This window comes from Pseudorca crassidens, chromosome 1 (assembly GCF_039906515.1).
Source record: "Pseudorca crassidens isolate mPseCra1 chromosome 1, mPseCra1.hap1, whole genome shotgun sequence".
In the NCBI taxonomy this organism is placed as follows: Eukaryota; Metazoa; Chordata; class Mammalia; order Artiodactyla; family Delphinidae; genus Pseudorca; species Pseudorca crassidens.
The window spans coordinates 118,474,417-118,497,990 of NC_090296.1; the positions used below are offsets into that span (position 1 = coordinate 118,474,417).

Here is a 23,574-nt window from a genome sequence, read left to right on the forward strand (position 1 = left end):
TGGAATTTTAGAATAGCACAGGTGTAGCTAGTGATTAGAGTCACTGTATTATTAAATTTTAAGATGTTCATTGCATTAATATTTGATTTTATTTTAATAGTTCTTTATAACACTGACCCTCTATCAAAAGGAATGAGATTTTCTGATGAAGCGGGAATGATAAGAAAAAAAAAACAAGCAACCAATAGTAATAAAGCTTTCAACAAAGGACTGCGCTCCAAAAGGAATTCAGTGATTCTTTCAGACAGCACTCACATCTTAGACAACTGATTTTCCTCTTGGCCTAAGTTCAGACTTCATAGTCTTCCTGAATACAGAATAGCAAAGAAACCAGCATCACCCATTGTGCATGTTCCATTTGTTAACTATCTAAGAAGCTTTCGCCTTCAGTGTTGTACATGCAAGCTCTGCCTTTGACCCAAAGGTGAGTGAATGAGAAAATGGGATTAATTCAAGGTTACTTGATATTGCATTCTACATAGCTAACTGAAAATGGGTGTCATCATCTATACTTTGCATTCTATCATTCTCTCCCCCAAATTCTCCAAAAATAGCAAATGGACTGGTTTACCGTGTAAATCTCTTACAAGATGTTCAAAACAATATTTCACAGAAAACATTTTATTGATGGTTGAAGACAAAATAAAACATATATAAACCCATATAGGGGTTCCCTTCCCACCCCTAATAAGGAAAATATAACACTGAAATGTAAGTATTCAGTTAAGAACTTCTCTACTCTAGAGCTTCAATAGGTGACCTAAAACTCATGACAAAGAGCTCATGCTGAAGGACAACATTAAATATAAAAATTAAAGAATCCAAACATTGTTTATTGTATATACCTACCTAAAGAATTCAAAAGAAATCCGTTTCTGACTTTTCGCTTCTGTTTCTATACTGAAGAAACACAATGGCTTATTCTTTGGTGGAATAAGTTATTGATATTTTGATGGTTCTTTGTCCTTGTTATTACACAAAAATGGGATCAAAAATCTGGTTCAGGGTGCTCAAAGATTATTGCTAAGGCACATTTTGCAATTTAAAAAGCTTGGCTGCAATGATTCATTTGTTTAGTTTATTTGCTAACAGTCAAATTAGTCATTTTCAATCTGAACTGTAAATAAAATATTAATAAAATAACAAAACATATAAACTTTCCTTAATGAGATGTAGTTAATAAAAATGGTTGGTTATAATATTTACTATAAACATGCCCAATTTCATTATTTTCTTGCTATCTATATTCTTACAGTTTACAATGTTATTGCACTTTTGTCTAAAACCTTAAAGATCTGTCTTCTAAAATCAATTTTCTAATGCTAATTTTGCAAAAAAAAAATGCATTTCACATTATTAATCTCATTAGTGCAATTTTCCTATAAATAAGTACAAAACATTTGGAGGATGAATATATAATGAGTGCTTTGCTACTACAGTAGCAAATGTCAGAGTAATTACTAAAAAAAGTCTAACATTTTTGACACTTTGAAAAATCCAGTATACCATTTATCATAGTTCTCTTCATACTGTAAAAAGAAAAGTCATTACAAGTGAAAATTAAGATACCGCTGCGGAGATTATGAGGAAATTTTATTATAAATTCCTGATATATTCCACCCTTGCCTGTTCTTAGCCTAAATGTAATTTAGCACTGCAAACCATTTGTGAAAAGAAATTTATTTTAAAAGGCATAATACTTACTAGTGTAGAGAGAAAAAATATCTGTACCTCCAAAAGAAGTCAAAAGCACTCATTAAGTTACTTTAATAAAAATGGAACTTGGCCAGCCAAGTTACCATGCATTCCTTGAAACTGCATTAGGTCTCATGGCTTGACTGAACATCTGAAAGATCTCTTGATCCACTTAAAAGTTGCTACCAACCCAATTAATTTCTCTGGAAGAAAACTTTAATAATTATTTCAGCCTAATCCCTCTTCATATGGACCCACTCATATGACTCATGTTTTATTGAGTACTCAATCAATTAAAAATAAGTAGCCAATCCAAGGCAAAGTGTTATGTTGTTTATCTAATTGTAAAATTAACGTATAAAGAATATAAGATTTGAACTGATATTGAAAAACTCAGTAATGTATTTGTCTAAGTTAAAAACCTACTAATGGATCAAAATATACTTTATTTTAATTATACTAGCACCAGCAGGGAAAGCTGAGGGAAAGTGAGGTCCAGAAAGGCCATGGAGTTGCACACAGAATGCTCAGCACCAGCAGGGAAAGCCAGCATCAGCTGGTGGGTGCTGATGCTAGCACACAAGCCCTTGCCGCATCTGTATGATCTGGAGTAAGGCCGCCTGCACATCTTCATCCATGTGACCCTTGGGAGAAAGAAGAAAGGGGAGAAATATTTTATGTCATCTTCATTTACACACAAATTCTAAAGACAAGGGCTTTATAATAGAACCTTGTTGGTTGTGATTCACCAAATGCTAAATCCTCACCATCGTGGTGATATTCTAAAGGTTTTATTGGAAAACAGAGTAGAGCTCTATCATAGAAATAGAGAAAATCAATTTAAAAGTAGTGCACATCAGTTGCTCTTAACATCTATTATCAGAGAAGAGACGGACAAACCTCTTTCTTTTTTTTACATAATGGCTCAGATGATAGGGGTAGCATAAGTTACAGATGAGCAAAGTAAACTAAAAGGAAATTTTTTTTTGCTTCTGCTGAGTTTTATTTTTTTTTATTAGAAAAGTAACTAATGAAAAATACCCATATTTATCTTTTTTACATAAATAGGATCATATATATTATTTTGCAACTTGCCCTTTCACCTAGTTATTGCCTTAATTATTTTATTGATTGATTGGCCACACCGCGCGGCTTGTGGGATCCTAGTTCCCCAACCAGGGATCGAACCCAGGTCCACGGCAGTGAAAGCCCGAGTCTTAACCACTGGACCGCCAGGGAATTCCCTGCCTTAATTATTTTAAATTGTTGTGTAATATTCCACTGTATGGATGTATCATAATTTCTTTATTCATCCTCCTAATGATGGGCACTTATGGGGTTTCCAATCTTTATGGGCAGATTCCTAGGGAAGAAATTGCTAGGCCAAAAAAGCAGACTCAATTTTTAAATTTTGCTAAGTACTACAAATATCCCTGTATAGAGATAATAACGATTTACACTCCCACCAGCAGGGTATAAATGCCCATTTCCCACAATGCCCTGGCCAATGCTACAGACTATCATCTTGTTTAAAATTTGCCCATCCCAGAATTGAAAAATGGTACCTCCTTGTTTATTTGCATTTCCTCCTTTACTGGTTAGGTTGAGACCTTTTTACATGAATGTTTATCCGCTTAAATTTAGAAAGAGACACTTTAAAGTTAAAAAGACGGCAAGAGGTTGATTAAATGCAAGTCAGTATGGTGGGCTTAAAACACCCCCCCTTCCCTTTTTCTTTGCTTGAGCACTTGAATGGGTTTCAGCATAACAGTTCCTATTAATATAAAAAGTTTTGCTTCCAAAATCTGTTTCTATAACAGCAGGATGTTTAAATTCCAAACATTAGCCATAGTTGACTAAACTGAATTTCTTAGTTAACTTTATGATGCCAGAAGGCAAGACTATTTCAGATGCCAATTGCTTTTGTTATGTTTCATTAGGAGTCAGTGGAAAATAATTTTGAATTTCAGAAGCATACATGAAAAAAAGTTGAAAGCCTTGTCAGTTTGCGGTCTTTCAGCAAGAGTATGCTGTTCCCCCCTTGGCCAGTATCAGAGCCAAGTGAGTTCCTCACCCTCACTAACACAGATCTTCTACACTTTTCTACTGTTTTCCCTCCAAAGAACTCCCCATTCTGCCGCCCGTCAATAGTTTTGAATAATTGCAATAATAATATACTTTCAAATCCCAGCTTATCGTCTATCTACTAAAAAGAAAGTAGCCAAAGATGCTTTATCATATCATTCATTCTTTTACATTGGTTTCCCCCTCATCTCCTATAGAAAAGGCAGGCTCTTTTATTTCAAGAATTTGATATCACAAAATCTTTTCCTTTTTATTATTTAACCTAGTTTTTTCTTTCCTTTTTTTTTTAAATGATGATCTTCTCTGAAGTTTTCTCTCAACACCTTTTTTCTTTCAGTGTGGACACTTCAAATCCTAAACAATTTTTATTACATCTCACTTGCCATTCTAACATTGTCTCGATTGTCTTCCCCCCCAGAATCTGAGAATTTTGGAGATGCTGATCACAGGGTTTCTAGAGCATTAAATATAAAATCCTTCATATGTTAAACATGTTTCTTAGTGTGATTTTTTTTAATAGCTTTCTCATTACACCCCCCAAAGAGGGCAATTCGTAGTCTTCTGCTTCACTGAGATTAAGGCTCAACAAATAAATATTATTGATATTCTAGCAGAACCACTTTTTTCTTAAATTATTAAAATTCTGTGCACATTTTACTTGTCATTTTTGCACTTTTTTGGTATTCTCTACCTTTCAAAGAAACACTCCTGAGCTACCAAGAAACAATGAAGTCCTTCCTACTCTCCTCTTTTAGCTAACAGACATGTGTGGATGTCAGGGCATCATCTCCAGCTAGCAATACCATTAACGTGTGCTGCCATCACATGTTGCCAAACTGTCTATAAAATGAATGACAAGCAGATGGAGACAACACTAAATTTAAGATGCTGTGTTGCCATACAGCTTTGTAAATTTCTCTGGGAGATAATGCAAGCCATGATTAAAAGAAACAATTTTAAAATAAGCATATGGGGGTTCAACTACTTTAAACATCAATGACTTTCACATAAATTTACTGGAAAATAAAAAATTATTTTCTCTGAAACAATATCCTAGCCAAAGGAGTAGTTCTTCTTTACCTGTGCAGCACTAAGAAGGTGTGTCCGATAAATTGCAATTACTTCTTGGTGCTGTCTGTCAGCATCCTACAAGTGTGGAAAGATGGACAGATCAGAATATCAGCATTCACATTTTCAACCACATGAAGGCTTGTGACAATGCTGTCCTCAGGCTTGATGCTTCTACACGGTAGTAGTACTATTTTTTTTTTTGCGGTACGTGGGCCTCTCACTGTTGTGGCCTCTACCGTTGCGGAGCACAGGCTCTGGACACACAGGCTCAGCGGCCATGGCTCACGGGCCCAGCCGCTCCGCGGCATGTGGGATCTTCCCGGACCGGGGCACGAATCCGTGTCCCCTGCATCGGCAGGCGGACTCTCAACCACTGCGCCACCAGGGAAGCCCTACACGGTAGTATTATTAAAGTGCTCCTGCTACTTCTTAAAACAAACCACCTTGGACCCACCAGATGCAAAATTCCATTGCATAACAATAGTATAAACTTTTCTAAAGAATGTGTGGGAACATTCACAGTGAAAGCAATGCACTTACCCTAGGTAACATGAAATTATTGCCTGAGTTCATATCTAATGCCATGAATTACCCAAATACTTATCAACTTATGCTTTGGATTATTGCAGAAACTTCCCATCTCATCCTCTGTCTCTAGACTTTATTCCTTTTCATGCTTCCAAGACTGAGGTAGCTCTTTCCTCGCATCACTTTTGACTCAAAAACCTTGGGTGACACCTCATTAGATATAAGAGAGAAATCAAACTCATCAGCTTGATTCTCAACAGTCTCTACAACTTGACCTCAAACACAGCTCCCATGCCTAGCCAGGCTGAGCAGCCTTTTACTACCCCTGGGGCATGCCACTTGATTCCACCTCCATGCCTTCCTTCACACTATTTCCTTTGCCAGGGAGAGTCTCTATTTTCCTTCCACCTACCCGAACACCATCTATCTACAAGTTCCGGCCAGGTACTCCCTTCCTCTTTGAAACCAGCTCCCACCACATCAGTAATCTTTCCTTCCTGGGAATTCATATCACTTAGAATCTGGGATCATATTCTTAGTTCTATATTTGATATTTTTTGTCTCGTTATTTTACTTTTCATGGATCTATATTTTGCCTAACTGCCCAGAACTCCTTGGGGACAGGAACTGTACACTCTCTTTATCCCTGACAGTACTTAGCATAGTGCCATGAACATAATAAACATATTTCTGAATACTGAAGAGACTACCATATCCTTTCGATAAGATCCAAATCAGTAATACGTCATCATTAATCTGTAGGGCAACGGTGTCATAAAATGAACACTTTAAAAAATAACTTTCTTCTATTCAAAAATAACTCATGACAAACTTCTATAGAATAGGAAAATATTACCCAACAATTTACATTTGGTTGGGCTATGTTTTACTTAGCCCCATAGCTCATCCAATTAAAAAAGCAAACAAACAATCAGTTCATATTATCCTATTTTTATGGATGAGGAAGCCAAGGGTTAAGAGGAATGTTCCACGTCACTCTCTTTTAAGTGGCAGGGCTTAGAACTGAGATCCCAACTTCAGCTTCTTAATCCAGATGCTTTCTTTTAATATATAAAGGAGGTACATATCCATATAGGTATCTATATGAATATATATACACAGATGTTTTCTTTTAATATGTAAGGATATAATGTATAAAACCATAGGAATGCCTACCTTCATTCATAAGGATAAAAGACTATTAAAAAAACTTCCTTCAGTTTAGTGGACCAATATTTTAGAGAGTGTGCTACAGTTGGAAAGCTATCAGATTTGGAGTCAGCAAGTCCCAGGATTAAATCCTAGCTGTATGACCCCAGGCATATTTTCATCTTTGTTTCCTTAAGAATTAAATAGGGGGGATAAAACCTTGTAGGATTGTGAAGATCAAGTTTAAATATCAAGTATGTAAAATGTTTAGTGTAGTGCCTGGTATACAGTAAGCACACAAAAAATGATATTATATCATTAGTATAAGTAACTATTAGCAAAAATGATTACATTCTTGGATCTGAACATAGCCGAAGATCAATCTGGTTTCTAAATGAGATTTTACCAACAAACAAACGAGACCCTGCACAGATCAGCACGAAGCCCTACAGGCCCCGGTTACTCACCGCCAGCTGCTGCTGCAGGGACTTGACCTGGTGCTGCAGACTGCCAATCAGCTGACTCTGCCGCTTACTGGGACCCCTGCTCGCGCAGGTGAGCTGGGAAAGGCCACTGAGTGCTTGTTTTAGTCCTTCCACATCGCTGAGCAGTTCAGTTATCTTATAAAAAAACAAAGGAGTTGTGGGAGAAACATGTATTAGTCACTTATTCACTTACAATGAACATCTTTACACAGAACTCATTCCTTGAGACACAAAATTTATCTTTATATACCAGAAAGTTGAGGAATGAACGCTGTCAAGATTGTTATCAACAGTATGTGCAATATATAATTTCCTCTCAGTAAGGGGAAAACCTTTCATAGTTAAGAAAATTAAATGAAATCATAAATACATGTTTGGTATGTAGTATATGCTTAATAAATAGCGACAATTGTAAGTAGATATTAATAACTTGCTATTATAATTATACATTATATTCATAACTGACTTCCACAAAGCTGAGAGCACTAAAATTCTGGGTCATATGAGCAGACATGTCAGAAAGTCAGTACTTGTACCTGTCCACTGAGGAGGGCTGGGGCTGTGTCTGCTTTCACTTGTCACTACATCCCCAGCATTAAGCATAGTACCTTGCAGGTAGAAGGCATTTAATAATTATTTGTTGAATGGGTAAAACTGAACTCAATCTCCCTGATTTCTCATCTTCATAGTACATACTTTATTCAACTACCAGTACTGAAAATATTATTGAGCACCTATTCTGTAAATTGTACCATGAGAATGAATGATAAGATGGAAACATAAGTTATGAACCTGCTCTTAAAAACTAGTTGGAAAGGGCTTCCCTGGTGGCACAGTGGTTGAGAGTCCGCCTGCCGATGCAGGGGACACGGGTTCATGCCCCGGTCCGGGAAGATCCCACATGCCGCGGAGCGGCTGGGCCTGTGAGCCATGGCCGCTGGGCCTGCGTGTCCGGAGCCTGTGCTCCGCAACGGTAGAGGCCACAATAGTGAGAGGCCCACATACTGCAAAAAAAACTAGTTGGACAGACTAACCACATCATTTTTTTTTTAAATATTTATTTATTTGGCAGTGCCGGGTCTTAGTTGCGGCACACGGGTGGGATATTTAGTTGTGGCATGTGGGATCTAGTTCCCTGACCAGGGATTGAACCCAGGCCCCCTGCATTGGGAGCGTGGAGTGTTAACCACTGGACCACCAGGGAAGTCCCAACCACATCATTCTGACACGGTAATATATATGTTGTAAATGGATGGCAAAACCAAAATACAACATGCATTTTGGAAGAGGAACAGTTTACTGTAGGCTAGATTGGCCAATGAAGGCTTTAGGAAGGAGGGTTAAGTGATGAAGTGGGCATTAAGGAATGTAGAGGATTTAAGCAGGTAGAAAGGAGGGGCAAGATATTCTGTCTGTAGGAAGATACGGGGAAAGGATGTACAATGAGTTGGAGGGCTCAATTTACTGGTATGGGTGAGTGCCAAGATCAAGTCTGGTGAGCTCTGCAGCATCCTTAGTTTCTCACAGCCCAGAAACACAGTATTTTTTCCTCCTCTCCCTCACCATTCTTTAGGTACCTTAAAACCCACTGGGTTTTGACCATTCATTTTTGAGGCAAGTGAATCTTGAGTTTCCCCATCTTACCTCAATTCTTGGCTGTACCAGTTGAGGAAACAAAAGGAAAACTACTTTTGATTTTTGTTTGTGTGACTTTACCTTTTTGTCAACTCCAATTCTTTTTTTTTTTTTTTTTGCATACTCATAGTCAAACTAAAAAGGTGGCATTTAATGGTCACTTTGTTAATGCTTTTGTAAACTTGTCTTGTGGAGTGCTACGGTAAAGAGTCCTATTCTACTCTGGCAGTTCTGCTCTGGGGTTTCCAACACCAAGACATGCTTACCTAAAGTATTATTATTACCTTATTATCTTTAGCTTCGATCTGTTTGGCGGATTCCTGTATTCTTCTCTGTAACTCTGTGATTGTTGTTAAGGACTTATCGCATCGTTCCTGCTGATCCTTGATTTCTTGCTCAATGCTGAAATGGAGCAATTCCTTCTCATCTTTTGCAGACAGTTCCTTCTTTTTGGCATGCAAAACCTCCTCACATACTTCCTCATACTTCCTATTCAGATTGGCCAATTTTTCATTTAAGTTGGAAATCTGTGCCTCCAAATCACTTTTCGTTGCTTTATATTTAGACAAATCAACCACCTCCCTAGTCTCTAATTTTTTTAATGCTTGTTTCGTATTCTGAATCTCAGACTGGAGTTTGGAGACCTCTTTGGTTTTGTTTTGGCTCTCTTCTTCCTTTTCTCTCAAGCTAGTTTTTATGATTCCAACTTCTTTCTCAAATGCTTCCTTAATCTGCAGATGCTCTGCCAGGGGCACAGAGGAGTTCTTCTGATTCTCCAGCATCTGCCGCAGTTGGGTCACTGTCTGCTGCTCTTTCTCATAACACCTTTGCTTACTCTTCAGTTCTTCCTTAAGCATCTCAATTGTGCCATTAAGAGACTTTTTCAGGGCCTCAACCTGTTCCAGTGGAACATGCTGTTTCTGCAAAAGAGTTTGTGCTGCAAGCGTCTCAGAGGTCTGCTTGGCATTTTCCTCCACCAGCTTCTCTTTCTCGTTCTTTACCTCTGTGTATTTCTGCAACAGGTCTTTTAACTGTCTGTTCAGCTCTTCTGTTTTTCTGCTTAATGCTCTTTCCATTTCATGAGAATTCTCAACAAGAACATTTTTATCCTTTAGATCCTTCTGAAGAGTGAGGATCTCCTTCTTTAACTTGTCGTTTTCTTGCTTGCACTTCTTGGCCTCTTCTTCGCTGATGTGATACTTTTGTGTCTGCTCGGATAACTGTTCTTTTAGTTCTTTCTCGGTAGCTTTAAATTTTCTCTCACACTCTTCAAAGCTGACAATTGGGGCATATTTTAGCTTGATGCATTCTTGTATTGTGTCAAGTTCCCTTTTCTGGGCCTCGATCTCGGCATGCAGTGTTACAATCTCCTCCTGGCCTTTTTTGTAGTTAGCCAATATTTCGGCACTGTTGTCCTGGACCTTCTTCATGCTCTTCCTCACAGCACTCATCTTTTCCTCGTGCTCTCTTAGGCTTATGTACTCAGCTTTTATTTGGTTCTGAGTGTTCTCCAGGTTTCTTTTTAATATTTCATTCTCATCTTTTATTTTCACAAATTCTTGATTTATATCTTCACACTTCTTCTTCACGTCTACTAATTCTCTGCTGGTTTTATCCAATGTGCTACTCAAAGCAGTTTTAATCTCTTCGTGGGTTTTCACTGGCACATACTGATTACTCATTATCTTTTTCAAGTCAGTGTTTTCAGATGTGAGCGAATATATTTTCTCTTGGTCATCACCACATTTTTTATCAAGTTCAGATAGCTGCTTCTTAAGTTCAACAATATTAGATTTCAGGGCCATTATCTCTTTTTCGTGTTTCTCTGGAGGTATGAACACAGTTTCCAGGTGGCTAACGTTCTTACTTAAACTGGCATTTTCCATCAGCAATTTCTCCATTTCCAACTTCTTTTCTGTGTATTTGTGTGTCACATCTGAAAGCTTTTTATTCAAATCATCAACAATTACATCACGTGACTTTTTCATTTCTTCACTTACTTTTAAAGGGACGTAATGATTTTTCATTTCAGTCGTTAAGTTATGCACTTGTTGGTTGAGGAGCTTATTATCCAGATAGACCTTTTCGATCTCCTTCTGTAGTGTCTGATTTTTCGACGTTAACTCACTGATTCTCTTCCCAAGTTCTCCTGACTTTTGCTCTAATCTGCTCTTGAGCTGCTCATGTTCTTCCGGCTTGACCTGCTGAGCCAGTTTGGCCTTCAAATTCTCAAGTTCTCTCTTTAACGGTCTAATTTCGCTAAGTGATCTTTCATATTCCCTTTCCATCTCTATTAATTTTTTTGCCTTCTCATTTACTTCATTTGACAACAAGCTCTTCATGTTTTCAAATTTCTCTGCCGGAATGGAAAGGGCCAGCTTGGATGACAAGTCCTTTAACTGGCCTTCCATCTCGGTGACCTTTCTCCCTCTCTTCTCTCGCTCCAGTTCACACATGCTCAATTCCTTCTGCAGTCGCTTAGTCTCTTCCATTAGCTTGCCTTCATCCCTCTTAAACTCTTCGACTAACATCTCATTTTGTTTGATTTGGTTTCTTAATTTCCCCACTTCTGCAGACGCACCTTCATATTTCACTTTCATGTCTTTCAACTGATCCTTCAGTTCTTCTGTCAGTCTGTGGTTCCCAGTAGCTGCGTCGCTTGTTAGGTGCTCTTTCAGGGCAAGAAAATGTGTCTGCATTTGTTTCACTTTACCTTCTGACTCATACATTCTCTTCTGAACATCTTTCAAGGCGTCTTCTAGTTGCTTTATCTGCTCATCTGAATCCTCTTTGATCCTTTCACATTCCAATGCTAAGGCTTTGCACTCTGCCACCTTGTGAGCCAGTTCATTTTGGAGCTTGAGTCTGTCTTGTTTTGCAGAATCACAGAAAGTTCTCATTGCTTCTAATTCTTTCTTTAAAATTTCATTTTCTGAATATGAGGTTTGATTAGGTAAGGCCAGTTCTAGTGGTCTTAACATAGATCTGCTTTGCATATGGGCTGGCATACCTGTGGAAGTACACTGCAAAAATAATAATAATAAAATAAAATATCAATTCCAAAAGCCTAAAGAAGACACTTACTTACTTACCAAACTTATTTACCAAACTTACCATTGGTAATACCTACCCACACATGAATATCAACTTTATCAACATAGATTTACTATTTCTATGTTTTATGGCATATAATGTGCTTAGAACTTCAAATTCTGAAGAAAGTCATCAGAACCCTTGAGTAAAAACAAGGCTTTCACAATTTTACATCTGCAAATAATTCCACAGAATATTATTTTCTAATAACATATATTGACTTCTAAGTTCCCTCAATGTTAACTCCAGTGTACTGTTGTTTAAATTATAAAAATACTACCAAAATAATCCTAGCTAGTATAAGAATTGTCAAGAGAATGATGTTAAGCAACTCACAAAATAGAAACACGTTTTCTTCTCTCAAAAAGAAAGATAAATTAGAACTTAGCATACGATCTTACTACAAAGTTGGATTGACATCTTGTTTCCTCTATTACATGCTAACAAAAAGAAGTACAATTTAAGTTCTCATTGAAATATTTCATAAGTATCAGAACATATACCATGAAAGATTAACTATTTCTATTTTTCCCCAGCCACGCTATTACAGTAAGGGCTCTTTTAAAGTCATGTGCTATGAGTAAAAAAGCCATGTGCTATGAGTACAACCCACTATTTTAATAGGCAGGTTTTACTGTTGTTCATTTCAATCCACACTGCCTTCCCATGGATGAAGAAGAAAATTCACAACATGGAATAATTTCTCAGCCTCAGTCTGCTTCTAATTATCTTTCAACTTACCAGTTATCTTTAGACTAAGACTACTATCATCTACCAACAAACTACTTACACAGCTTCACAATTTCCATACTTATTTTATTACAATCAAATATTTATCTTATGTTCTTAAATATTATTCAGTTGATTGACAATCAGTCTCTCAACTTACAATCTTAGAAGTTTCCAGCTTAGAGTGATCTTAGACATCATATAGGCTAATTCACTCTTCTACAGAAGAAAGTATGTAAAAAAACCTTTAAAAGACCAAATATTTATCAGTTCTGCAGTTCACAGAAGGTACTAAAAATGCAAACCTTGTATTTACTGGAAACTAAAAGTGAGGAGCAGTTAAACAAGTAAGAAAATCAGATAACACTCTGCCTTGGAAGCTTTATTTTGTGGTGAATTTCCAAAATATAGAATATATATTTGAATGCAAGGAACAATACATTTAAAAGTCAAGACAAATGCCTTTTGAATTATTCATACCTGTCTCCCCCTTTAATGGGCAAATATGAAGAGGTGACCAACTGCTGTTAAAGAATAGAGGGCTACTGTCAAAGACAATGAAATTGTAATTCAAATCTCTTATTTAAGTCACTGTCACCAAAAATACTCTAGAGGGCACTAGACACAGCAATATCTGCTTTTATTAAACTCAAGACCACAAGGCCAACTTTTCTTTGATAATGAAAACCTTATTCAATGTACATATAGATGATAAATATACAATGCTCTTTTCCTCTTTTTAAAAAGGCACAATTATTTTTATAAATATATTTTAAAATAAAATATTACCTGTGAGTCTGTCATGTACATTTGACCTTGTTTAAGAAGCATATCTTCTTTTCCTAAATAAGTCCAAATAAATGATATCTTAAATATCCATATCAAAGAAGGCTAAGCATTAATTTGGTGTTATTATCTCCTTTATTATTCAAGTAAAAAAGAAGCATGAGTTACAACATAAAATCATCCTTGTTCTAAAATATCCATATTTTTCCTTATTATTCCTATATACATAAGGAAAGAATGTATATTCTTTTGAATAGATACTAAGTTGGTTTTTATATTTTATTTATTTATTTTTGGCTGTGTCAGGTCTTAGTCGCGGCACACGGGCTCTTCACTGCAGTAGTGGCAGCGTACGGGCTCAGTAGTTGCAGCGTACGGGCTCCAGAGAGCATGGGCTCTGTAGTTTGCAGCACGCGAGCTCTCTAGTTGAGGTGCGTGGGCTCAGTAGTTGCAGTGCGCGGGCTTAGTTGCCCCATGGCGTGTGGGATCTTAGTTCCCCAACCAGGGATCGAACCCACATCCCCTGCATTGGAAGGCGGATTCTTAACCACTGGACCACCAGGGAAGTCCCACTAAGTTAGTTTTTTGAATTATGTAAAATTGTTAGACTAAATAAGTTAAATGATTATTATGAAATATGTATATTAGTTAAAATAAAAATGGTGTTCTTTGCAATTTATAGGATAAATATTTCGATTGTAGTTAGCTAACGGATAATTTAATATTCAACAAGAAGCCAAAAATTAGATTTTTCTAGAGAAATTGTTTAAAATTGGAGAATAAACAAAAGGGAAAATTATGTATAGTCTTAAAGAAATAAATATTTATGGAACATCTAATTTTAAAATGCTTACCTGCACTGAGACTATATCCAAAGATTTCTCCAAATCAGAAAACTATGTTTACGTCTCTTTCCATAAAAAGCAGGCACCAAATATCACAAGATAAATGTCTAACATGCGACAAGGCAAATTTGGTAATGCGTACAATATACAATTTAAAGATCTAGGTCCTAAGGAAAATCAGAGCCTCAGTGATTACCAGATTTTATGTTAGAGACTACAGGAGTTATTTTAATCTCTTCCTAGTTCCATGTTGAGGTATAACACACAAGTAGTTGGATGAAGTTTTGCAGCAGGAATATCATATACAGTTAGACGAAATAAAGAGGCATAAACATTCTTTTTTTTGCTTGAACTGTGTGAACTATAATGATAATCTTTACTTTTATACTTACTGTTACTGAAATGACTTCCCGATCCTAAATGATTGCTCTGAAATCAGAAGGATACATTAAAACATTTTAGGTGAATACTGCTTCATTTTGTTAAATTCTGTATCTATTTTAGCTCTAAATGATCCAGTCATTAAAACCACATTTTCAACATTCCTTGTTTCTCCTGGGTATTATTCTACTCGAACTCACAGAAAGGCAGAACACAGTTAGAGAGATCAGTTGGGAATAAACTACTTCACTCAGCATTTTAATAAAAGCAGCCAAGTATTTCAAGGAAAAACTTGACTGCTCAACAGAAAAAAAAAAAAAAAAACAAGCTCCAAATGAAATGAAACAACGTTGAATGTATACTCTCTGCTGTTTCTTTACTTCAAAGGAAGGAAATGCCACATTCACCTCTATAAACCAATTTACTTTACCACCTTTGGGGAGCACGAACCCTACCTCATCGCCTGTGAAACATTAGCCTAACCCCCTCTTTCAGAATTTATGGAACACCAATTACCTTTGAAGGTAAAAGGAGACAGAGAGCAGGAAATGAAACTGAGGCAAAGAGCTACATATAGTTCATAATAAATCCATCAATACATCAGTTAGGAAAAGGAGAATAATAGAGAAATTTTAGATACTCTGAGTTAAAATATATTTGGATTGCTCCTTATCCCAAGTAAGCCAGACACAAAGAACCTAACATAAATTAAAATACTATACTTTTGAGAGTAAAGGTATGCAGATGTACTTCATGTTTGTGTATCTGTCTATATTAGTACTAATAGCTATGTGTCAGACTCTGATAGGTGACCATGATAAAAACGGCCCACAGTTCCATAACTAAATTAATGTCCCATTAATACTTATTGCCCCAAGGGTATGGAAAAATATCTGTAAACTTAGGTAAGCTCTTTGTTCTAAGTAATATTTAATACTAGAGTCTGTAATAGGTAGTAAATGGGCTTATACATGAATGGGTAAGGGGAGGCCAAGGCACATAAGGAGTTCAAAAAACTTAGTTTGGGTTCATTACCTTGACTTGATGACTCAAATGAAAACAAATGCATGAGTTACAACATAAAATTAGCCTTGTTCTAAAATATCCATGTTTTCCCAAACCTGCTCTATAAGGAAAATGCCTACATATTAAGTATTACACGTAACACAGCAATTCTGTTGGCAGTTTATGAAGACTTTTAAGTATGTGAGATGATATAGTAGTGGATATTCAATATTTATAAATTATGATTCCTTAGTTTTTAAGGACTGCTCTCATAAATACTGGGTCACATATAAAGTGGACCCTGGAATTTTCTTTTTGAAGGTTATAATTAATTTCTAGTATAAAAATTCATCTGACTGGGGAAAATGCCCCCATTATATTGAGTGCAAAAACTTACAGAACAGGATAAATAATAAGACTACCTGTTGAATTCATGTACATAACACAAGTTATGTACAAACAAAGGTCTGAAAGGATGTCAGGTGCTAAGAGTGCTGGGCTTATAGGTGTGTTTATTTTCTACTTTTAGTTTAACTATATTTTTAAATTTTTCTGAAATAAATACATGTTGTTTTATAAGAAACAGTAAGTATTTTCCTATAGTTTATAATAACCTCATTCAAAGTTACAGACTTGTCTGAAGCTACAGAAAACCATCTATTCTTAAGACATGGGAGTCTACTCTTAGGAGAAAAATAACACAAAAACAGTACCCAATTATAGCTGTCAAACTTTGATGAATACTTCAAAGGCCCACATACACTTCTGTATCTTCTCCAGCTGAGTGTAAAACTAGTATTGTAGTTAGGGGCACAAACTGCCTGAGTTCAGGCTCTGGCTCTGACACTTACTCTTATTTATAAAACCCCGCACGGGTAAACTGCTTTTTGCCTCAGTCTCTTCACTTATGAAGTGGAGATAAAACGAAAACATACCATACCAAGTTGATGTGTTTATTAAATGCATGTAAAGTGCACAAAGCAATTTCTGGCACATGGTTGGGGGTCATGAACTTGTTAGCTATCACTAGTTTCACTACTAACCTTAAAAAAAGTCTTCAAATGTGAAAAAAGATACAAGGCCCTATACTAGACTGTTCTTTAGCTTATAAAACTGTTTCTAAATAATTTCAGAATTCAGTCTATAAATATAAACACAGGTTTTTGGTTGGTTTTTTTTAATGTATCAAGGCATAACTCACCTGCAATAAAGTACACAAGTATACAGTGCAATGAATTTTTGCATATGTATACTTTGTGTAATTACAACTCAGATCAAGATATAGAACCTGTCTAGCACGCCCAGAAGTTTCTTCATGCCCCGTCCTGGTCAGTAACCGGCCCCCAAAGGGTGGCCTCTATTCTGACCTGTATTAGCATAGATTAGCTTTGTCTAGTTCTGCACTTCACGGAAAAGGAGTCAGGCAGTATGTGCTCTTTGTGTCTGATTTCTTTCATGCAACATTATGTCTTGAGATACATCCATGTCTTTACATTCTTTTTCATAGCTACACACATATTTTAAAATTTACACACAAAAAATTTACTTTTGTTATGTACTTTGGAGTTATATTCCACAATAAAGATAAAAGACTCACATTGAATCAGCCACTCTCTTCAGTGACCCCAATGATGAACAACATTTATAAAATATATATTTTGGCCTTGCAGAACAAATCTATGCAGTTAAAAGTCTGGAGAGTGGTCACCCTTGGTGCAAGGAGCAAGCGTGAGGAGGCTTCTGGGTACTAGTTATGTGGTGTTTCCTGATCTGGGATGTTAGATTTGTGAAAATTCTTCAACTTATTCACTTTAACATGTTCTTTTTAACGTATATTGTATTTTGATTAAAAGTTTAAAGAAAACATAGTCTTGGGGGCTTCCCTGGTGGCACAGTGGTTGAGAACCCGCCTGCCGATGCAGGGGACATGGGTTCGTGCCCCGGTCCGGGAAGATCCCACATGCCGCAGAGAGGCTGGGCCCGTGAGCCATGGCCGCTGGACCTGCGCGTCCGGAGCCTGTGCCCCACAACGGGAGAGGCCACAACAGTGAGAGGCCCACATACCACAAAAAAAACAAAACAAAACAAAAAAAAACATAGTCTTGGAAAAACTAAGAGCTAATTGAGCCAAGAAAAGATAAGTATATGATCTGAGCCTTATTAACACACTACTCTCACCAAACAAATTCATATACGCACAAGGTCCTTTCTGAGATAATCCTGGGATTACTGCTTTTCACTTAAATGATGCTTTTTATTAACACCATCATAATCATTATAATTTTACAGGTAAAAGTATGTCTTGAAAAGGTAAAGATGACAAAGAGGGAGGCTGGGGAAGAGAAACTGGAACTGAACTAAATGTCAGTTTAGTCAATTTCAATGATCTCATTTAACCTTTAAAACAACTCTGTGGAAAAAAGGACAATCACCCCAATTTTGCCAAAGCAGCACAAAGCTCAGAGACTTTAAATAAATTGCCCGAGGTCACACTATAAAGAAGAGAGTGATAATTCAAATTCAAGCCTGACTTCAAGCCCTTTACCACGGCCCATTATGAGTTACATGAAATAAATTATTTAAGCTTTCTATACCTCAAAATACTTGAATCTATTTTTCAGAGCCTCAATAGCTCTTAGGCTTTCTTCATGTTGCTTTTCTTTAGCTGCCAAAAGGGACTTCAGCTTTTCTTTCTGAAATGGAAAGAAATAAATACAGAGCAAAATCACCCTGTGCTTGAAATTGTGTTAAAAATGTGTTTTAGAAAATGTGAATTAGAATTACTTTGAGGACTATAGTTAATGAATTCTCTAACCTGGTCACTTTTTTTTTTAAAAAACGGAACTTTTTTTTTTTTTTTTGGCTGTGTTGGGTCTTTGTTGCCATGCGTGAGCTTTCTCTAGCTGCGGCGAGCGGGGGCTACTCTTCCTTGCGGTGTGCAGGCTTCTCATTGTAGTGGCTTCTCTTGTTGCGGAGCACAGGCTCTAGGTGCACAGGCTTCAGTAGTTGTGGCTCGCAGGCTCTAGAGCATAGGCTCAGTAGTTGTGGTGCACGGGCTTAGTTGCTCCGTGGCACGTGGGATCTTCCCAGGCCAGGGATTGAACCCGTGTCCCCTGCGTTGGCAGGTGGATTCTTAACCACTGTGCCACCAGGGAAGCCCTAACCTGGTCAATTTTTAACTATTAGTAGAGTTCAAAATTTGTAGAACTATACTAATAATATACAATATACACAAACAATATTATGAAAAATTCAAATTTCTGTGGTTTGTTTTAAATCTTATCATTTTCAGACATTTTCTCTATAATGCTTAGAATTTTATATCTTTTCATGAAAAGTTTCATAGAAAATGAGCCATTCAGAGGCTCATTTCAGTAACAAGAAAATGCCTACAATAACCCACGCCACTATACTCAAAACATAATTTTACAGTCACACATAGGTTTTGTTTTTTCCTTTGAGCAATAACCCAAAAGAGAATTCTGTCTCCACGTCAGTTCAGGACTTAAACCTCTACTGCAATGTTATCTTCCATTTACACAACAATTTACAGCTTTAAAGTAAAACTTATCATCCTACCTCACTTTCCAGATCATCAGCAACCATTACTTCCTAAATTTAAAAAGAAGAAGAAATGTATTTTCACTCTTGAAAGTTTATGTTAAAAAGCATGAGCTTGGCAAATATCTTTTAAAAAGACTGGTGCATGTCATTAAGATTGGGGATGAGGCTGTGAGAAGAAAATGCCTATGTGCTACTACTTCTGTGCTCTACGTTGTCATTCATGCTTCTCATTAACCAGGTTCAGAAGCACTTTCGATTCTTCTGAGACCCCATCAGTTACTTAAAACTCTTATCTACTCTTCCTCCTCATGTCTTCTGTCTACTTCTTCCTCTCTAATCCCACAACTCCAATCACAGTTCAGTCCTTTATCATTACCACAGACCAACAGTGTTCTCTGTTCTTAGATCCGACCTTGTTTCATGTAAAGGTCCTAATAAGATATGACTTTCCACAGGGCAATGACCTGATTTTACCTCCTTTAGCACCTGGCACCATGACTAGCTGTGATGGGCCGTCATTAACAATTTGTTACCAATGATAATGACTCGTAGTAAAACAGTTCTGGATTTTTCTGGTATGACGCAGATTATTTACCTCATTCAGCTGTAGTTGTAAACCATTTACTTTATCCAATAATATTCTCTGTTCCTGCTGAATTTTTCTCAACCTCTCTTTCAGATCTTCATTTTCAATCTCCAGATCCTTAAATAGCAAAGATAACAGATGCCAGACCAACTTTAAAGGAGCAATTCTTACGGAAGAAATTTCTAAAAGCAGTTCACTATCATAAACAGATATATACATATATAAAACAGCTTTAAGTATAAAGATACAATAATTTCAATGACATTCAAATAATTTAAAATCTATACATGAGAAATAACACAGAAAATTATAGTCCTATGATAACTAATAAATACAACTATATACAAAGACAGCAAACCATCATGATTCTAATAAATAAGAAATAAAAGCATCATCTGGAAATAGAAAATAGCAGAAGAATATGTCATTTTAACTTTTGCCAAACACCTCTCAAATTTATGAGTTTAACAAAGCATAAGAATATCAATACTTCAGTGCTCTGATAAAACACTGAAGCCTCCAATTGAAGGCTACAGTTCACTTTCTTAACACTACATAGTAAACTATGAAAACCCAAATAAAATGCTTTTGTTTTATCATATGGAAAAGGCTATTCAATTTATATTTTAATGGTATTTCAGTCATAAAATAAACCATTTAATTATGGCTCTTTTTCCAACACAATCCAAATAATAATTATTTTTTGAACACTTTGATGAACATAAAAGGTAAAAAGTGCTATGTGGTTACCGAAATTATTTTTCTTAATCAAAATAAAAAATACTTTAAGAAAAAGTTCAGATTTTGTTTATTTACATTGATAACCATCATTTTTATCACTATAATTAATTTTCTAAAAGGAATACAAATTTATGATTTATGGCCCCAGATATATTTAAATCAACAAAAACTTACAGGAAGTTATTAAATTATTTACTTCCTAATATATATTAAAACAATACTTCTTGTAAGATAATACTGACTCAAACATTCATATCAAAAGTTAATTCTTTTAGAAGGAATTTGGCAAGAAAGTAGAATCACAAAACATAACAAGCTGCCCTTCCATCCCCTACTCATTTCCCCCACATTTTTGCTTCCTTTCTTTTCCCCAACCCCACTACAAACAATGCTGGAATTCTTTGCAAAGGAAGATACCAATTTTTTTTTTCTTTTTACCTGAATGTTTTGATGCTCCCTCTGATCTGATTTCATATTTACTTCATCTAGCATCTGCGTCAAATTTCGCTTTGGTAAAACATAAGAAAACACAGGTTAGCAAGTATGAGAATATAGAAAAATACACTTTCCTCAATAGGCAATACACCCAATTAGTGATTTTCAGTTTATCCAAGTTTAAATTTTGCTGTACAAAACACAAGGTGGCAGTGTTTCCACTTAAAACTCCAAATGGAAAGCATTTTTAAGGATATAGGTTTTAAATAAATCAAGTATAATCTATTTTTTAAATACTAAAAAAATAACAGAATTTAAAACCCCTACTGCTAAGTATTTATTTTAACCAAAGTCACCAAATTTTAAAAAGGAAAATTTGTACTAGAGGCAAAACTCACGTTGTACTATAAAGCATCAGCTACCATTCCCAAAAGAAGAATTTGGTGTTTAAAAAGAGGAGGCAGGGGGGAGTTACATTAATGTTGAGAGAAAATATGGAAATTACTTCTTTGAGTACTGATGAGATAAAATATCAAAGGGTGTGATAAGAAAGAGATAGACAATCCACTGACTAAAGCTATATAAAAGATTTCTAAATGACTTGGTTGGGTACATGATCTGTTTTTGTACACTTACTGCTTTGAAACTTTATTCCAGCTTAGAGATTTGCTTTAATAAAAGCACAATACAATCACTAAACAAGAGATAAAATAATTTTTTTGCCCAAATTGATCTTTAAATCTACACAATAATTTAGAAAGGTATTTCTTTCTTCCTTTTTTAGAGCTAAAGAAACAAAACGTGAATGCTTTAATTTTCCAAGATAATTTTATGTTCCACATTATTTGTTGACTCATGTGTTTAAACTATCGTACTAAAGAGCTTGGATTTAGAATTAGAGGAACAAGTTCCCATTAAGACGATGCTCTGTATCCACGATTTGGCCCAAACTACATGTCTAGCCTCATTCCTTCTACCAAAGGGCCGTTCTTGACGTGGAATCTGACCAGTCTCATCATACATACCACTTTCAGCCCCTGCCTTCCCTTCTGGTCTCTGGTTCCTGTCACTCTGCCCCTCTACTGCCCCACGGGCATGTTAAACATGCTCCTTCATCAGGGGCTTGGTACTTGCCCTTCCCTCTGCCCTTGAGGCTTCACCCACAGAGCCGCTGGCTCCCTCCTCACTTCCTTCAGACCTCTGCTAGAATGTCAGTCACTTCCTGACCACACCATCTAAAATAGCTTCCCGCCCTCTCCCTCTTCATTCCCTAATCCTGTTCTGCTTGTCTTCAAAGCATCTGCCATGGTGCTAAATACCCATCTGCTTACTGTTCATCTCTCTCACTGGGCTGGGAACTCCATGAGGGCAGGGAATTTGAACGCTGATATCCCCAGCACTTAGAACAGTAATGGGCATATAGTAAGTAACTGAATACATCTTATTTTTTAAACTATACTGTAGGCTTCTTGATAACAAGGATTATATGTCCCTTAGTACACAAACAAATCCTATTTACAGCAGATATTTTAAAATGTATTTAATTAACAACTGAAACAAATGAGTTTTACTGTTCTTAGCAGAATATTAACTCCATGAATTCATTTAGATAATTCCTATTCATTTAGATACCATTCCCATATTAATATTCAATAATTCTTTCTTTTAAATACATGTATATTTCAGAAATAGTTTTTCTCTTAATATGTGTGAGATGCCTGGTATTGATATAAGAGGGCACATTTTATTTCCCTCTATACCCACTTAGGTTATACGAGGAATGGGAGAAAAGTCTGAAACAGCTGCTCCAGATGGGAAAGAAAAGTGACAGCAGATATGACCCATGCAGGGACATATTACTTAATTGTGATGGACTGAAAAGGAAGCATGCTTTCATACAGCTTTCAAATTCAGGTGCAAGCTACAGAAATGATACAGAATGATGACAGGATGGCTCAGAAGGTACCTGATTACTTCTCTTCAGGGTTTGGAAGTGCTCAGGTCCCTCTCATTAGAGAAAAGCTGAAAGCCTGGAAGGGGACAGTCAGCAGAAGAGGAGAGCTGCCTACACTAGCTTTGGGTGAGATGGTTTAAGAGTGCGCAAAGCAATCCCACACACTTTAACTCGAAGAGATCAGGGGAAATGATTAGACATCTACTGAGACTGAGACACAAAACCAGGGTTAAACAGTGATTTGATAATAAACTTAGTGCAAGGTATGAATTATTTCACGTACTGTGTTTTTTTAAAAGTCAAATCCTCATTAAATTAAATACAGCAAAAAAAGAAAAAGAAATCAAAATGTTAACACTGGCATTGAAATCACATATATAATCAGTTTTGAATTCTGTTTTCTTCATTTCTTATTGCTTGGAAGAATTTTCCCACATCAGGGGATATTCGACTCTGTTACTAAGGGAGAATAGGAGAAAACTGTCTAGGGTCTACCAAGCTAATATTCATCATCAAAGAAACTCAACAAGGTGCAATATTCCATACTTGAAAAGGCTGGATGTTCAAGACCAGCAATCAGGAGTCTACTTGTTTCCCATTGGATACATTCATTGTAATTAAGACCCATTGTCTCAAGCTGAGTGACAGTGTCTGGATAAAGCCTCAGGATCTCATGACCTAGGTTCTACATGGGCATGATCAACTGGGAAGAGAGAACGGCATGCATTTAAACTCAAAACAGTTATATATAACCATTACCCAGGTTTACTCAACACTTTACTTAAACTGCACAATATACATAATTTT

At 36.4% G+C, this 23,574-nt stretch overlaps 1 protein-coding gene across 3 annotated transcripts in view; it reads right to left on the minus strand.

Annotated features, from left to right (window-relative positions):
* Positions 1 to 605: 605 nt before the first annotated feature.
* UACA (uveal autoantigen with coiled-coil domains and ankyrin repeats) overlaps positions 606 to 23,574 on the minus strand; it is an 86,656-nt gene continuing 63,687 nt past the window's right edge. For 2 of the 3 annotated variants that reach the window (XM_067752034.1, XM_067752040.1), the window contains exons 10-19: positions 20,817 to 20,885; positions 19,647 to 19,754; positions 19,067 to 19,099; positions 18,082 to 18,180; positions 14,494 to 14,530; positions 13,260 to 13,312; positions 8,933 to 11,671; positions 6,996 to 7,148; positions 4,861 to 4,926; positions 606 to 2,339 (exon numbers count right to left, since the gene is read on the minus strand). In XM_067752034.1, coding sequence (XP_067608135.1) covers positions 2,268 to 2,339; positions 4,861 to 4,926; positions 6,996 to 7,148; positions 8,933 to 11,671; positions 13,260 to 13,312; positions 14,494 to 14,530; positions 18,082 to 18,180; positions 19,067 to 19,099; positions 19,647 to 19,754; positions 20,817 to 20,885 — 3,429 coding nt within the window. In that variant the 3' untranslated portion in view covers positions 606 to 2,267. The remainder of the gene's footprint in view (positions 2,340 to 4,860; positions 4,927 to 6,995; positions 7,149 to 8,932; positions 11,672 to 13,259; positions 13,313 to 14,493; positions 14,531 to 18,081; positions 18,181 to 19,066; positions 19,100 to 19,646; positions 19,755 to 20,816; positions 20,886 to 23,574) is intronic. The other variant, XM_067752046.1, reaches the window with a different exon arrangement.